Raw genomic sequence first — 17616 nt, 5'->3', positions numbered from 1 at the left:
TCGGGGGCTCCCCTGCCCGGTGGGGCCGCCTCTCGCCCTCCGGAGGGAGCAGGCATAGCTCACTTCTGGGGCTGGAAGCGAAACACAGGAGATGGACTTAAAGCGTGCAATTCTAAGAACCGACCAAGCCCATGGAAGAGGAGAAGCCAAGCCCAGGAGAGGCGGAGCACACCTGCCGGCTCCCCCGCCCGGCGCGCAGGGGTTAAGGCGCTCCGGGGGCGGGGGCAGCGCGGCCCCATCGCCGCGGCTCTCAATGGGAGCGGCGGGGCTGCGCCGAGCTCGGCCGAGCCGCGGGCATGTCGCAGGGTGCTCCGGCCGCGGGGCAGCTCAGTGACCTGCCCGACCACTCGCCGCTGGTGCGCGGGGCCGTGTCCGAGCTGCGGCGCCGGGCGGAGGCAGAGCCCGGCCAGCGCTGGCCGCAGCCCCTCTCCGACGCCTTCCTGGTGCGGTTCCTGCGCGCCCGAGACTTCCACCTGGAGCTGGCCTGGAGGGTGAGGAGCGGGGCAGGGCGGCGGCCGCGGGTCCCGGTGCCCGGGGAGCCCCCGGTGCCGTGGGCAGCCTGGGGCCAGGGGCAGCGGCGTTCGGGCTGTGGGTGCCTCGGTGCCTGCGCTGCCTGGGTCAGGCGAGGCCGAGCGGCGAGCTCCAGGGTGTAACTTGTCACGCGTGTCTTCGGCGTGGCACCGAATCGATGCGCGCTGTCGGGCTGGCCTGGTGCGGTATCGATGTGGTAACGCAAAGGCTGTGTGGTACAGTCACTCGCCTATACAGTAAGTGTGGTAAGGTCACAGCTCCGATTAGGAAACAGTATCCTTCAAAAGGCACCCTTGTGATGGTTATCAGGCTCAGGTTACTACCAGCCGTACCAGTTTCACTATAGACTTGTATTGTCTCTAAAATTATGCATAAAAACTTCTTTTTTTAAGGATTTTACTCATTTACAGCACTCTTTCCTTACAGGCTTTGGTAACTCATGGCACTTTCCAGGCTCTTGTATGCCTTTCTGCCACAGAGCACGCATATTTTTAATATCCGAAGGCACAGACAGTTATCAGTTTGTTTTCTGGGTTTTTTCTTAAATGAAAGATTGACAGGCATTAAACCTTTGGAACAGAAAGTATTTCCAAATCCTCCCAGGGCAGAAGCATTGATTCACATGTGCCAACTGAAAGCTGTGTTTCCATGGAATTTTATGTTGATTACCCAGTATTGCCCAACAGACACCACCTAGTTTCTGAGTTCTCTGGACTCTAAATTTTCCATGTTTACTCACCATAAGAGAAAATTGTTTGCGTACAGGTGTATTGCAGGATCAAGGTAGCTAAAATAGGAAACTGAGAAAATTAATTAGTCCCTTAATCATAAATGGCTTTAAAAATGGTATTTTTGTTCTTTTCATTTGACTCATAAGATTTGCATCATAGCTTTAAACCTTTCCTCCTCAGCAGAAGAACCAAAGATTCAAGTCAGATTCCTTTGGGTTTTATGTGTCTTACTTTTTTACCTGAAGCTCATGAGATTGTTTTTATCAAAGCTGTGCACGAACAATTGTAGGACCATGCTTTTTTTTTTTTTCTTTCCCAAGAAAAGCCATTTTATTTTCCTGTGTTCCTTGGTTCCAAAATGCAGGGCTTAATGAGAACACATGGATTCCTGAATATCCACTCCTAACTCCATTGCAATTGGATGGTATCGGTAATCCTATAGACAGGACAGTGGCACTTCTGAATTCGGCCCATATGGTTTTGCACTTTGATGGGATTGTGAGGTGTGTTGTAGATATGACTAATCTTTGGGAGTGTGGAATCTAGACTAGGTTTAGAGATGGGGGCCTGTGAAGTAGCAAATTTCATATGCTCCTCTTTGAGAATCAGCCCTTACACTGGGGACCTAGTTTGAAAAAGTTGTCTTTTGAAAACCTCTTTAGATTTTCTGGGTCTCTACAGGCTGCTAAGTTTCTGAATTTCAAACTTTCCTTTGAATTAAGAGATTCTGATGTTTGAAACCAACCTGTGTTTAATGCTTCTGTCTAGAATTTCAGTTCTCCAAGTGCTGTAGCCACTTGCACTTAATCTTCTACATTCCAGCTGACACCATTTTCTAGAATACCTCTCTAACAGTCTGGGAAGAATAACAGAAGCACTTGTTTGTTTTGTTTTGGATTTTTTTTCCCCCACAGGAATGTGTTTATTGCAATTGGTATATCAAGGCCAAAGACAATTACTGTGCAAAAATCTGTCATGGTCCTAAGTTGTATATTCATCTCACCCAGGTGTGACTTCGTGTGGAAGTTAGTACTTCATCCATCCAGAGCCCTCCTGTCATCAGTCCAGAGAGTTGCTCCTCCCTCCTGTCCTGATTTGATGTTGCCTCTTGGCATGGAGTTCAGGCTGACAAGACTCTCTTTGCCCATTGGGCTTCCATGTACTACTGTATAGTATTTGTAGAGCAGCTAAGGGATGATCAGAGTTCATGACCCTGTCAATGCATATAAACAAAGGTTGTCCAGCATCTTAGTCTGGCAACTGACCAGACTTTTTATTAATGTATTTCTGGTTAATAATGGGCACAGATTTATCTGATGTCAGTTACCAACATTTGGAAATGCTTCAGAAAAGAATAATCAGGTAGATTGTGCCAAGACATTCCATTTCTAAATCTTTTATGGTGACTCATAACAGCATTTTTTTACATTTTTCCAATGGCAATTCCAGACTTGCTTATAACTACTGATATATTGATATCTCTCATGCTAGGAGAAAATCCAGCACTGAAACAGGTATCTGGAATTGAAGGACTCAAAGACAAGATAAAACAGTCTTAATTTCTTGAAGACAGGGATTATTCAGTTAAGCTCAGTAAAAAACTACTCTGACAGAATCACAGAATATACTGAGTTGGAAGGGACCCACAGGGATCATAGAAGTCCAGCTCCTGGCCCTGAACAGACATCCCAAGAGTCACACTGTGTGACTGAGAGCATTGTCCAAAAGCTTTTTGAGCTCTGTCAGGTTGGTGCTGTGACCACTTCCCTGGGGAGCCTGTTCCAGTACTTAACCACCCTCTGGGTGAAGAACCTTTTACTAATACCAAACCTAAACCTCCCCTGACACAACTTCAGGCCATTCCCTCATATTTTGGCACTGGCCACCACAGAGATCAGTGTCTGCCTCCTTTTGAATGTGCCAGCTATGTGTGTATGTTTGACTTCTTTGTTATCACCAAAAACACTGTCACTTGGATTCACTAGTGGTACGTGAAATCTGGAGAACTAGCATCTCCTTTTGGACATAAATGTTTCTTCCCTGTTTTATTATGCATTATATCCTATAACCTTGTATGGGACTGATTCTCAGTGAATTTGAAGTGCTGTCTTTTTGTACCTGAAATGGATTATACTCTAGGGGACAGAAGGAAAATGTTTGGCATTGAAACTCCATGCAAAGGGTTTTCATTACATACTATTGTAAGCATCACTTTTGTGGCACTGAAAACTCTCTAAATATCTAGGATCCTTTTAGGAGTTCTGGTTGATACCAAGGTGTATAGCCAGACTTTGGTTTTGCTCTGCATTCGACTTATGGAGGAATAATATTTTTCTAGCGTATTATACTGCAATAAGTTGCTTAGGATGACTATGCTGTATAAGAAATGTTGTTTTCTGTAGTGTCAAACACACTGCTGAGTCTCAGACATTATCTCTGAGGATCTTCACAACATTCAAACATAAATGTTGAACTGAAATCAGTCACTTGACTGTTTTTCTTCCATCAATACCAAGGAATTCCTTGAATTAGATGGAAGAGCCCTTATTAGCTCTCTGAGCTGACTCTTGACGAAACGCAAATCAGTCAGCCAGGCTTCCTTTTGTGCTAAGCCAGCATGTGCCAGTCTTTTTCCGGTGACAAAGACGTAATGCATGGGGAATCAGGAAAGCTCTGTGTCTCTATAAAATACTTTAAATTCTTTGTCTGTGTATACTGTATGTTTAAATTCTGGGTACATTTTTACAGACATATATAAAAAGAAATATAAAATATATCTGCACAAAGGTTTATATTAAGAAATTTGAACTGTGGTTTCTCCTGCAAAGAATGCCAGTAGAAAACATTTTGTCCCAAGCATTGTGTGCATTGATACAACTTCTGACACAAGAGAGGCCTAATGCTGCCTATCATCCACATTAATATAAATAAATAGCTATTAATCAAGAAAAATATAATAAATTTACATATACCGATGCATTAGTTTCTCTAACAAGCACAATGTTTTTTAGTTCTTTTTATTTTAAGTGAAGTACTAAGTTTACTTTGGTTTGTAGGACGTGAATCTTGGTTTAATTGGTAACTTTGTAATCCGTAATGTTCAGAAATCTGGAACTATCCCCAACAGACATCAGGGAAAAAAACGCTTAATTAATGCTTAACTCCAGACACTGGAGGTTTTCATCCAGCTTTCCCCTCCTTTATCAAGTTATCTTGCATCTATTTTCAGAAGCTGAGCAGATGCTAAGTAGGTTATTCAGTTTGCAAACACAGATAATTATACATTGAGATGTTTTTCTTGTGGTGTTATTTGCATGAGCCATTTTTTATACTGAGTAATGGATGCATCTGGTTTTTCCCTGAGACTAGGTTGTTTCATCTATATCCAAACTGTTTTTTATGTTTTTGCCTGCTGAAAAAAAATCATACTTGAAAAAAATTTCGCAGGAATTTCTGTGCTTAAACAGCATAAAACTAGAAAAGCTCTAAACCACTGCTAGTATTTTAATTCTTTTAAATGTTTAAGGATTGCTCTTTTAGGTGGCCATGTGAGACTTGCTTATGTCCAGCTGTAAGAAAGACTTTGCTTACATAAATAAAAATCTACCAAAGCTAGCTGTAGATTCTGTGAAAGATTCTCTAATGCTAGTCTTTACTTCAGATCTAAATCATTATAAGTAATTGGATTAGATTTTCAAAATCTGAGAACTCTTCAGCAGTTCGTGATTTTCTTGCCAAAGGAAGTATGTTTTGGGCTTAGCCAAGTTGTGTGTCTGAAAGGCGCACCACTTATTTGTGTCATGGAAACTGTCAGAAGTATTCCAACCAGATATTTACTCCTTAATGGGTGTGCTAGTAGATTAACTATGATTTCTGTAAGATGATTTCAGCTTGAGTGCATTACAAGCTGAAAACACCACTCTCTTTCTTCCAAAGTCCAAGAACTTAAATTCTTGTTCTTTCTAACTTGGAAAATGTAGATATAATGAAAATGAGAAACTAACTGTATTGACTAAACAGGATTATTTAGGTTATTGAAATAATGTGTCATTTTTATTCTCATCTTAGTTTTGGCTGCAAGTTCTTCAAAGAGGTGTTTTAACTATATATGTTTATGAAGTTGTGGTACAACAGATTTTAGAAAAAAAGTGACAAATGACAAAGCTACAGATGTTTGCATAGTTGTTTTCAGGGTGGTTTTGTATTTTGCTGCTATTTCAGAGTTTGTTTTGGAAAGACCAAGGAAAAAACATGTTGACATTGCTGTCTGGCACAAAGAAGAAGGTGGGATTGCTCAAACAGTGCCCTTTGTAGAGAGTCAAGTACTGACAGAGTGAGATAATAAGAGTACCTCAACAGGCCTGTCTTTGCAATTATAGTGAACTTCTGTTCCACAAATTAACTTACTTTCCCTACTTCCTCCTCCTTTCCCTCCCCTTGTTTGTTCGTTTTAAAATTAACTTAGGCTAAAACTGATTGAATGCAGTCAAGAGACTTCTAATAAAACTCTCACTAATGGTTTAATGTTTCTTTCTGTAGTGGTGGTTTAGGATGAGGCTTTTATCAATTTTTTTCACTGCCAAATCAAGTGGGATTCTAGCATGGTATATAATTTTTTAAAAAATCTAAATACATATTCATACCCTCTATTTCCATTTAAAATATAGCTGATTTCTGATCAGTGTACCATGTATTTTTATGTAAATTTTGCTGATAAACAATAATGTTTTATAAATTGTTTCCTCATGGCAATTCATTTGAGAGACCTTCAAAATCATTCAAGACCTTAATCTGAGCAGAAAAGCATTAAGCTGAAGCAGAAGTATGTTTTATGTAAAATGATTCAAGAAGCTTGAAAGTAGAGGGAAGGGTAAAGAGATAAAACTAATTATCTGACATGAGCATGCTGTGAGCTACATGATGGTGAATTTCAGGTCTCCTTCTAAGAGTCTGTTGGGATGGATACAGTTTTACTGAAGTTCTTCCAATGAAAATGCTGAAGAAAATTATACTTACATACATACAAGAAATTTGTAGATTTTTTTTTTAGGATCATATTCTATTAGTTGGACCTGACAGCTCTTTTTACTTTAGTTTTTCTGTTGCAAAATATGGAGCAATTGATAAAGGAAAAAATAAATTTCTGTTAATATAAATTATAGGAAATAAAAGAGTTTTGGTTCATGCTTTCAGTGCAATGAACACAATTTGTGAAACTGTGCTGAGGATCAGATTGGGTTTCCCTGTTTGATGAAATATAGAAACAATTTAAAAAGCTAGGCTGCGTATGCTACGTTTAATATTTAAAGCTACATTTCAGTTTGTTATGAAACAAGATACTGAAAAATTCTGATTCTTTGAAAGCTACTTTGAAAGTCTTGGGTAAGACCCCTAAGTCATAGTCATTGAGGAAATTAAAACAAAACGTGAATTACTTGTAATAGCTATCTCTCCGCTTTCCAAACTTAGCGATGGAGAACTTAGCAGAGATGTTACAGCAGAGGCAAATTTTAGTTGATGGGCTGAGAGGAAGCATTTTAGAAGACAGTCTTGCATAGCTTCCTACTTATGCAGAATATCTTAATTTTAGTTGCAGGGCATAGTTCATTTTCCCCACAACCAAATTAATATTAAAGGAGAAACATTAGTTAGACTTGGAAGTTAGAACTATTGGATCACCAACTTAATTTTTTCACAATCTGTCTCTAAGATGATCTTTTACAGTGCTGCCTGTAACGCCTCAACACAGATGTTACCTCATGAAGGAACGCCTCAACACAGATGTTACCTCATGAAGGAACGCCTCAACACAGATGTTACCTCATGAAGGAACGCCTCAACACAGATGTTACCTCATGAGGGAACACCTTTAATTACCTCTTCCCTAGCAATATTCCCTGGCCTTTCAACATACAGCTCCTCCTGTGCCTTAGAAATATTGGTTATGGTGCTGCCTCCCAGCCTTGGGGAACAGGGTGACCAAGTCCCTGAACAACAGATGGGATCTCTGTTTTAGCAAACTGGTTCTCATTATTTCCACTCTGTGGGAGGGAAATTGTCAAATGTGTAATGGATCCACTACTTTGTTATATTCTCTCATTTCAGAGGGGTAGAAGGAACCTAAAAGTGTTTATGGATAGCTGGTGAGCATATCTGTTTCAAATAGTAAGCTGGAATTATTGATGACTGTGTAAAAAATAGGAAGGCACGCAGTGAGTGAAGGAGAATGTTTCTCAATAAAATTGTGCACGTCTAAATTTAAAAAAATCCTGAATGTGTCTGATGCAGTAGCAAAATGTACAATCCTAAAGGTAACCTGAGCAGAAAAAAAGTGCGTTAGATTCATTTTACATAGAAAGTACAGGCTTATTGTACAATCACAATATGACAACTGCAGTCCATTAATGATTTAACTGGGTTCTAAATTCATCATGGCAATTTACTCACTTAGTTGATCCAGTATAGCAACCTTCTGATTTTAGGAGTGATTTGGTTAAAATATACAATTAAATTACAGCTAATCTAGTGAATGAAACCTGACTGTTACTACATATGGAAAACATACTTTTAACTATGCTCTTCCTGTAATAGCTGATGCTTACCTGACATCCACATTAATTTTTTTCCAGTTATTGAAGAATTATCAGAAGTGGAGAATTGAATGCCCAGAAATAAGTGCAGATTTACAACCATCTTCTGTCCTTGGTCTTTTGCAAGCTGGCTATCACGGAGTCCTAAGGTCAAGAGACCCACATGGAAGCAAAGTTCTAATATACAGAATTGGTGAGTGACAAAATTGCTTGGAACAGTTTCACGCCTCATTCTGACACTGACGTTTTGGGGGTTTGTTTGTTTGCTTTGTTTTTATGGTTTGTTTATATTTTAATTATCACCATTTTAGCAGTAAACCAAAAATATTTTATGTGTACAACTGCAGGGTTTGATAAAACTAGATCATATCATAATATCTTAACTAGAGAAGTAATATATTTGTTCCTTGCCGGAAATGCATTTACATCAATATAAAGGTGAATTTACTGAGCTATAGCAGTTAAAATCATTTAATCATTTCACTTCTATACTGGTATGGCTAATGCTATACAATCCCTTATGAAGGACCTAATTTTCTTTCTAGTGAAATTCTTGTTGCGTCAAAAGAATCTTGAAGGTTAAGACTTGTAAGATTACGTGGGGTTTTTGGCTCTGAATGTGCCAAAAATCATTTGACTTCATGTAAATTTTCAAAGCTATGGGCTAAGGCTATGGTACTGATGCAGATGCAATACAGAGTGGGGAGAACACAAGGGTGTACACCTGGTCATGTGTCAATGTTCAGTTTAGGCTTGGATGTGCAATTCACCACGTTTTCACTGTTTACTTGTAGCCAAAGAGTCCTAGCTAACAACACTTGGAAAATGCTTGATGCACTTCCCAAAAATATTTTCAAAATGTATATAGTTTAATGAACACCATATCTCTTTATGCTTGTTTTGGAGGGAGGCTTTATTTTTGCCAACTTTCAAAGAATTGTCTTATTATCAGCTGGTCTAGTAATAGTTGTGCCCTCCAAAGCTTTCATCTAGGGTTAAGGCTCATCCCATGCAATTTTTCACTCAGGCTTCAGAAGAAAAATAAGTGAGATTCACTGAATTGTGACATAATTATGGTGGTGATAAACAATTATATTAATTGATTGGATTGATGATCTGCAGCTTCTACTAGCATGACTGTTACTGAATTGTACCTTGTACTGGGTCTATGGCCAAAGGTAGAACATGCTACATTATGTGGTACCATCTACTAAAAAAGCGTCAAAGATGAGTGATAGTAGGCACACAACCTATTCACTGGCAAAGCAATTTATTTCAGGAACTTCGCTCTTGCTGGATAGTTCTTGTTCCTGAGAAGCACATTAGAAGCTGTAGGAAGAAAAAGTGCAGGGGGTAACGCAGAGTAATCTATCTTCTCTTCAGGACAATGGGATCCCAGTTTATTTACAGCATATGATGTGTTTCGTGTAAGTCTCATCACATCTGAGCTCATTGTAAAGGAGATTGAGACTCAGCGAAATGGAGTCAAGGCCATCTTTGACCTTCAAGGGTGGAGATTTGCTCATGCTTTTCAAATCAGTCCAGCAGTGGCCAAGAAAATTGCTGCTGTTCTCACAGTAAGTATGACATAATGCCTTGTGCAGCTTCATTGCTATGACTTCCAATTCTTCATCTCTTCCAAGCTATAGTAAATTTTCCTACTATAGGCCTTCTCAGACTGTGCAACTAAGAAGAACGAAATCCTAAATCCATTACAAGTTGTGCTTGATTTTACTTATAGTTTATTCTTCTATAGCAGTAAATGCCCTCTAACTTCTGGTATTTTATAAGAACTCCACCAACCTGTTACAACACAAAAATTTCATGACTGGAGGAGCAGATGAAGCCCAGTTTTGGAAGGATCTCTGTTATCCTGTTTCATCTCTTCCATTCTTTTGTGCAATATTTAAAGCATTTATTCCTGGCTCAGAGAATAGTAACAACAGCATGCACTGCAAGCAATTAAGAACAAGACACTCTAACTTGTTACCAGTATGGATGATGCTTATGTTATCTCCCATCTGCTAACAACAGAATGTATAACATTTACATTCTGCTTGCTTTCTTCCCCACAACATGAGTATTGTTTTCTGCAAATTACTGCTACCTTATCTCATATTGTTCACAAAACTTCTCAGGGTTTTACTGTCTTTAAGGCTTGTTCCTTTCTGCCAAATTCAGTTGAACCTTGCCACTGGATTTGAGAAAAAAAATATTAAAGCAAAAAGGGACAGAGAACTGACAGGCAAGCTACACTGCAGTCCTATCATATTATTTTCCTTCAGAAGTTATGCTGAAAGTCAGCAATAATAAAATTGTTACCCTGTGATGTGGAAATGAGCCAGGGAGATAATCTCCTGCTCTCATTTGGTAAGGTTCATATCTGAGATTCAATCAAAGCTTAGTCATTGAATTAATATCACAACTTCAGATGTTCTTCCTTTCTGCCATTTACTGTAGAACTTTATTGAAACCATTAGCTATTCCCAACTTTGCATGTCTAGAATAAGAACTCATGGTGTTATGCAGTCTTGGGCCAGATCTCATGAAAATAGGACTAGTGAGAGTGTTTCAGTTGATTTCTGAGGTAGTAAACAGATTGCTGGTAATTTTTTAACTTTGAAATAGAGCTGAAATGAAGAATAGGATTTGCAAGTACACCTAAATATTTCAATCCATTATCTCAAAGCAGGAAATACTTTGACTATGATGTTTCCATTTTGACGTATTTCTGTTTTGAAAAACATTGAACAAACTTCTAAATGTTTATTCTAGCTATGGAAAAAGAAAATTAAAAACTATGTGTTTCCTGTGCTCTTTTCTAAGAAGAGAAAGATTTTTTTTTTTTTTATGTCCTCTGACTCTTTTCCTCACTTTTAGCTGGGTTTGTAAATTTTAACCAGAGATTTTTAGTGTTGTTCAGTATCACAGAACCATAGAATCATAGATTATTTGAAGTTGGACTCATCAGAATCAAGACCAACTCCTGGCCCTAAGCAGGACACCCCAAGAGTCACACCATGTGGTCCTGAGAGTATTGTCCAAACACTTCTTGAGCTCTTGTCTTTGAGCTTGGAGCTGTGACCACTTCCCAAAGGAAGCAGGAGGGAGCCTGTTCCAGTACCCAACCACCCTCTGGGTGAAGAAATTTTTCCTTATATCCAATATGCCTTCTCTGACACAACTTCAGGCCATTCTCTTGGGTCCTGTCTCTGGTCAGGAAAGTGAAGAGATCTGCCCCTCCTCTTCCTCTCGCAAGGAATTTGCAGACTGTGATGAGGTTTCTCCTCAGTCTCATCTTCTCCAGGCCAAACAGACCAAGTGACCTCAGCCACTCCTCACACAACTTCCCCTCCAGACTCTTCACTGTCCTCCTGGCCCTCATTTGAAGCTCTCTAATAGCTTAATGCCTTTTTTATATGATGGTGCCCCAAACTGCACACAGTATTCAAGGTGAGACCGCCCCAGTGCAGAGCAGAGTGGGACAATGCCCACCTTTGCGCGGCTGGAGATGCTGTGCCTGATGTACCCCAGGACATGCTTAATGCAGTCCAGAATATGCTTATAAGTAAAAGTTAAGAAACCTTAGTTTTAACCCTGTGTTTTACTCAATAAATGTGTCTTGCAAATTACTATCTTGTATCAAGAAACAGAAGTTAATAGAAAGGCAGTGTGTACTTTCCTTAATGAAAAGCATAGTATGAATAATAAGTGACATTATCTTGAAAAATCTCTTATCCCAGGCAGAAAGTTGTTCCATGAAAATCATGATACTAGACTTTAAAATGGTAACCCATACATTAAGTAAACATACAAGCTGATAATTTTAAGGTCTTTATCATATATTAAAATCTAAAAGGAGTGGCACTAAAGAAACGTGTTGCGTTTGGGTTTTTTCTTCCTTAGAACTATTGAACCAGTGAGGAGATATATTTGCAACAAATACCATTTTTATAAGCAGAAAACATCTGTTCAGAGGTAGTATCAGGTGGGATATGAAGGGAAGCTGTACTTTCCCCATTGTGCAAAGCTTGTTTTGAGCACTGCCATATTTTCTTTTAAATTTCAAAGATCTGGAACTGTTAAATGAATGCAGGTAGAAGCCAAGTTGTTTTATATTATAAAGGCTGTATAGTAGATATTTTTAAAATTTCATTAAAACAGTTATCTTGTTATAAAGCTGAACTTCTGGCTTGGCCAAATTCCTAGTAATTTCAAGGCTTGTCTCTATGAATATAACTTATTTAACTTAAAGTTAGTATGTTCATTAGTTTATCTATATTTATGTATTACCCTTCAGGCTGTAAATTGCCAATAAATACACATAGCTAGACAGCTTTTTTGTAAATTAGTAGCAGAATCTTGTGAAAAATTGTACTTCAGAAGAAAGGTTGAGCACAAGGTTTTTGTACAGTACTTATGTGCAATTTGGTGATAGTTTTCTTTTTTGTTTTTCTGTTTGTTAGCTTTTAATATTCCATCTCACCTCATATTGAGATGAAAAAAAAAGGTGATATTTTTCCTTGTGATGGAAGGAACAAGATAGGATTTTTCTAAATGTTGCTCTTAATTTACACTGCTACAACACTACAAAATGCAGGAACTGGCAAGGTCAGAAGGAATACTTTAACCATTGACTAGACGATTTTCACAGGCTTGTCCTTAGTAATAGAGGTGCTTCAATAATATTTTCTTTTTCTTATTCTGTTTTTCACGTATGCTGACAGGATTCCTTTCCACTGAAAGTTCGAGGTATCCACTTGATTAATGAGCCTTTATTCTTCCACCCAGTCTTCGCTCTAATTAAGCCTTTTCTCACTGAAAAAATAAAGCAACGGGTGAGTGCACACACATATTTCTTTCTGCCACAAAGCCCTTATATGACAATCTGCAGTGCTTTCCTTAGGCTCTGTTACTCCTGAGTACTGAAGAGCATGAATCATTTTTGTTTGTTAGTGCCATACAGACCTCCAGAATCAAACAGTAAAGCATTTGGAGTTATTAATAACATGAGAGTCACAAGTGGTGCTGTTATCACTGCTCTAAAGGTAAAAAATACTGTGACACAAAGAGGTTAAATAATTTGCTTGATAATAATAATTTGCCTAATAATTAAATAATAATTCTTCTGCAGAACTAGAAAGAAAAAGGTCCTGGATTTCCAAGTACTCTGCCTATAAATGATAGAGAAAAATGATCACTGAACAGTATTTTATGATCCGAGTTGTGCAGAATTAGTAGAAGACAACTGTTTAGCTTTGACAGACTTCCAGAGGCATTTATGCATCAAAAATTGGTCAGACTTAATTTCTAAGTTTTTTTCCTAATTGCTCCTTAGCTGCTTTAAATAGTTTTGCAGTTACAGATCTGCAAATAGATTTGTATTTGGATGCAAAAGCATGCCAAGGACTATGATTTATAGCAGCATAGGAAAAATATTAGAGTTTTCAGCTGGCACAGAAGTGAAGTGGTAACAGGAGGACTAAGGTACAAAATAAGCAGCCCTGCCTATTGCTATTCCCATTCTGAAGCCTCCTTTTCTCAGCACATGGACCGTGGGCATTTGCAATAGCCACTGCACACCAGGACAGTAGATCCTAGAAAAGTATCAGACTGGAAGCAATGAACAAGGCTTCGGAATAGGTACAATAAAGCAAGAGGAGAAGAACCAACCTACAGTATTGCGGGGGTTAAAGTGGTATAGTCCAGAATCTAATTCCAGTTGGAACTGAAAGATAAGAGCTGATACATAGATTCTGTTGAGTATCTTCCTTGACACCTGTCTGAACCTACATACATACTACATAATCTTGTTTTAAAATACATGTGCCAGGACCAGATAGTAATGGCCATGAGCCAGACATGGCTCTTTTCTTGGAAATGACTGAAGGGCAAGTACAAGGCACATGACAAAACAAATCACCAGTCTTCTCATGGTTTAGCTTAGTTTAGCAGTTTGGATGTAGTGTTTACTATCATCAGCATTGCTAAACCAGTCTGGAACAAGTGTGTAGTTAGTTTTGGCTCCTGTGCTCATCCTGTGTCCTGTCAAGACAATAGGATACAAAACACAGCTATATAAAATGCTCTGGTTGGAACCCATCCTTCACCAGCCTTCAGATTCAGAACAGGACAGAGTTTGAGCACCTAGGGGAAAATCACAAGGGTAGTTCCTCCTTTTAAGGAACTCATTATGAACAAATACACTTAACTAAACCAAGCTGGTGGGTCCAGCTCTTGCACTGAGATGCTTTGCTGCCTGTTCTAACTCAATAGTCTAGCATTCATAACCAAGTAAATGCTTTTATTATTTTGGTTTAGGTGTTCATGCATGGAAATAACTACTTGCAGAGCCTGACCGAACACTTCCCTGCCAGCATTCTCCCACAGGAATATGGAGGGGAGGAAGTCTCCATTGAAGAACTGGCCAAGGAATGGACTGACTTCATAATGGCATCTTCAGATTATCTTCAGAGCATTTCTCTGGTTGCCTAGGAATATAACCTTAATAGAGTATTTTATCAATTCCTGAACACTGGAGTTGGAAACAAGTTTAATATGAAAACTTCCATCATTGATGAAACCAGTGTGTGTTTGCAGGGCACTCACTGAATGTTATATTGGCTGCACTTTTATACTAACTGGAGTCTATCAGTTTGTATGTCTGAAGAGATTAATGAATTTTACGTATTTTTTTGCACTGTTTGAGTAACTTGTAGGCCAGAAAGCTGAGAAGTGCATTGGATATAAGCTTGATATTGCTGCTGCTAGATCTTTGTAGACAACTCATCTGTAATAATACAGTCCAGAACCTTACGCTTAGCTCTTGTATCTTGGCTTGTCAAGACAATAGGATACAAAACAAAGAACAGACTGTGAATATGGCAGTTTGTTGCAAATACAAGACTACAGGGCTAATTAATTTACAGGGAGTGAAGAGGCTGCTTTTTGGATTGATTCTCAGGGAAAAAATGATGTTTTGTTAGTTTGTGTCAAATTGAAAATTAGTCAGCAATAGTGAGACATTTGTGTTACTCTTTGTGCTGCTTGTGCAACTTCCCTTTTTGTGCTAATTAACAGAGTAACCTTCAAGTTTTATGGAGAAAACACCACCTACATATTCTTCAAAGGACAGTGTGAATCAGGAGGAGGAACTGGTAAAAGAGTCAGAACAATCCTGAAAATTCTTATTTTCTTTCTTGAAAGTGGTGTTGTCTATGGACAACTATAAGCAACTCAGATTATTATCCTTTAATCCCTAGTGTTGAGGACTAAAGAGGTCAAAAGTTTTTGGCTGCTTGCATTATCAGTTTGTTTCAAGGGGTAAAGTAGGTTAAGCTTTGCAGATCTGAACTTTAGAAATATCTGTTGTATATTTTAAGGGTGCTTTGAAGTCACTTTGGACCTCAGCATAGGAGATGCTTGGTATCGTAATTTAATTTTCAGTATAGTAATTGACAACTTGCCAGTCTATTTGCTGCTGGGCACTGAAAGAAATTACTTTTAATTTCCAGTGAGACTACGTCTTTATTTCTGTAGGGATATATTAAAAAAAACCCTCCATACTTACCGATAAAAGGTTTTTGTTTTGTTTTGAACAGGCATTGTTGACATATGAATACTGCATGTGTGAAAGCTATCACTCACACTACATATCATGTATGTGTGAGCAGTATCATGCTTCAATCCCCTGTATTTAGTAATCTCAACCATTATTTTACTTTTCTCTCAGCTTTCTCCTAAAATCTCTAAGTGCACCAACTCCTAGAGCTCATTTACCCAGTTCTTAACTCTCTTGTTTTTGCATAAGCACTATATCTTTAAGCATTCCATATGAATTTTCCTATAAATAAATGCATAAAAAATGCTTTTATCTCAGGTAGCTAGAAATTATAACTTGAGTTGTTTTGTAATCTTTAGGACATTGGGATGGTATATAGGCATAGGGGAGAGAACTGAAACTATCCTTTTAGAAATGTCTTACTTTAGATTATGATTAGTAAGGCGTTATCGTAAGAGTCATTGGAAACTATTCTTTTTAGCAAGAGGAACATCCATGAAAGACCCATGAGAGTACATGTTGGTTGTAGTTACTTCTGGTGTGGTAAGATCAATGCCAGAAATCCTTTCAAAACTGACAACTATTTTTCTTTTCTTCCAGTTTCTGAATTTCCTCAAGTGCCTTTTTTCATTTTTCTCCTTCAAAGTATTTTTGATATGGGGCCTAAATTTAAAGAAACCTTTTTCAGATATATGATTCTATGAAAATGTATTTCATATATATGTCTTTTTCTCAGATTGAACTATTTTGTGATACAAAAGTTCCTTAAAAAGAGGAGTTCGATGAACCGCAAATTCTTCTTTATAAGAAAATAGACTTAAGTAGTCAGGTATCTGGCAATTGCTCAAGTGTGTAACTCAAGTTCCAAGTAATTCACCAGCTGGAGAACCGAAGCTATTGTCTTTATATTACCTTCAATTTTAATCTGTGAATGTAAATTGCACAAAGGAATGAACCATATTTCAGTGAACAAGAAAATTTAAACTTTTCCTATGAAACCAATCTCTGATTGCTACTGGTTTATGTAGCAGAAACCTCATTTGATTGCATATGTACATGCATATTTGGCTGGGGCTTTTTAATCTTTATTTGGACTTCACCAGCTCTATGAATATAAAGTCTTAAATGTCTTCCAAAATACCCGATCCTGTTATTAAGTAGTAGCGTGTTTGCATAACTCAACAGTTGGAGCACTAAGTGCAGTTATTTTTTTCCTGAACTGTTAATTTTTTTCGTGCTTACATATTATATAGGAGGTGGGAACTCTTAATTGCCATTGCTGCTCATAATAAGGACACAAGCTAATTGGAACATTTACATAATGAATAGTGGAGATAGTATGATACGTGGTGATGTTGCAGCTTTGAGCAGCAGCCAACAAAACAAATATCCCTAAGTGCCTTATTTTTGAAAACATTGGGAGTGCCTCTAAAAAAATAAAGTTCCTGTTAAATGGTGCAAATATAATTTACTACTGACTGTAAGCACGATGTAATGCACAAATCTTTTAAAGATTTCTCTCTTTTTTAATGTATTAGCACATGTTTTAATTAATAAAACCTTTCTGGCCGAACCAGCCTTGTCTGTCTCTGATACAAGTGATGCCTTAAATTTAAGCCTTCATGTTTTTCAGATTCCGTGCTGCCTAGGGCTGTAGATCCGAGCCTCGTATTAAGTGTTAGTAACTCTCTTCACAGAGTAGGCCGACAAAACAAATCCTTTCCTGGATGGAGACCAAGGACAACGGTTACAAGTTTTTGGACCGAAAAGCGTGAACAATGGTGGACTGAAGAGAGAAAACAAGAAGGATGGGACTTCATAACCTGCAGGTGTAATTGAACAATTAAACCTATTATGCAAATAGACCAAAACTTACAAAAATGTGAAACTTTGTAGGTGGTCATCCACTTTGTCACCATTTTGGGTCCACTTTGGGTATAGCCCTGGTCAGGCTCTTGGACTGCCCAAGGTGTATCCTTAAAGGCCTTTCAATAAATATCTACTTTATTCTCTCTAGCTCTGTCCAGTCTGTTCCAGGCCAGCATCACGAGCGCCGCTTTCCCCGGGAAGCAGGAGGCGCGGCGGGAGCGGTGTCCGGCGGGCTCAGCCCGCTGCCGGGACTACATTTCCCGGCGGCCCGCGCTGCGGGCGGCCCGGCGGCTGCGTGCGAGGGGCGGGCGCCCGGCCCAGCCCAGCCCAGCCC

At 38.8% G+C, this 17616-nt stretch overlaps 1 protein-coding gene and 2 long non-coding RNA genes across 5 annotated transcripts in view; 1 reads left to right on the top strand and 2 right to left on the bottom strand.

Annotated features, from left to right (window-relative positions):
* Positions 1–202: 202 nt before the first annotated feature.
* TTPA (alpha tocopherol transfer protein) lies at positions 203–17429 on the top strand. 2 transcript variants are annotated; one of them, XM_066331759.1, is made up of 5 exons: positions 215–491; positions 7892–8045; positions 9236–9429; positions 12580–12690; positions 14174–17429. In XM_066331759.1, exons 1-5 carry the CDS (start codon positions 297–299, stop codon positions 14345–14347), a joined length of 828 nt encoding a protein of 275 aa, XP_066187856.1. In that variant the 5' UTR covers positions 215–296; the 3' UTR covers positions 14348–17429. The 2 variants fall into 2 exon arrangements, with proteins under 2 accessions (XP_066187865.1, XP_066187856.1); XM_066331768.1 differs by lacking the exon at positions 12580–12690 and having other exon boundaries at positions 203–491.
* LOC136369131 (uncharacterized) lies at positions 12457–14016 on the bottom strand. 2 transcript variants are annotated; one of them, XR_010744959.1, is made up of 2 exons: positions 13526–14016; positions 12457–12670 (listed from the first exon to the last, which is right to left on the bottom strand). It is a non-coding gene; the product is annotated as an uncharacterized lncRNA (long non-coding RNA). The 2 variants fall into 2 exon arrangements; XR_010744958.1 differs by having other exon boundaries at positions 13530–14016.
* The window catches only part of LOC136369142 (uncharacterized), a 301131-nt gene continuing 300442 nt past the window's right edge, over positions 16928–17616 (bottom strand). The window contains exon 2 of the long non-coding RNA XR_010744960.1: positions 16928–17415. This is a non-coding gene — a long non-coding RNA (uncharacterized lncRNA). The remainder of the gene's footprint in view (positions 17416–17616) is intronic.

Source organism: Sylvia atricapilla, chromosome 1 (assembly GCF_009819655.1).
Source record: "Sylvia atricapilla isolate bSylAtr1 chromosome 1, bSylAtr1.pri, whole genome shotgun sequence".
NCBI classification, from domain to species: domain Eukaryota; kingdom Metazoa; phylum Chordata; class Aves; order Passeriformes; family Sylviidae; genus Sylvia; species Sylvia atricapilla.
Note: the sequence above shows the minus strand (reverse complement) of the source record. Positions and strands in the feature narration are given on the sequence as shown.

What these genes read in the sequence shown, in the direction of transcription:
- TTPA (XM_066331759.1), top strand. Translation starts at nt 297, where the DNA reads ATGTCGCAGGGTGCTCCGGCCGCGGGGCAGCTCAGTGACCTGCCCGAC. An exon ending in AAATTGCTGCTGTTCTCACA is followed by an intron (nt 9,430 to 12,579) that starts GTAAGTATGACA and finishes GTATGCTGACAG; the next exon opens with GATTCCTTTCCACTGAAAGT. An exon ending in CTGAAAAAATAAAGCAACGG is followed by an intron (nt 12,691 to 14,173) that starts GTGAGTGCACAC and finishes ATTTTGGTTTAG; the next exon opens with GTGTTCATGCATGGAAATAA.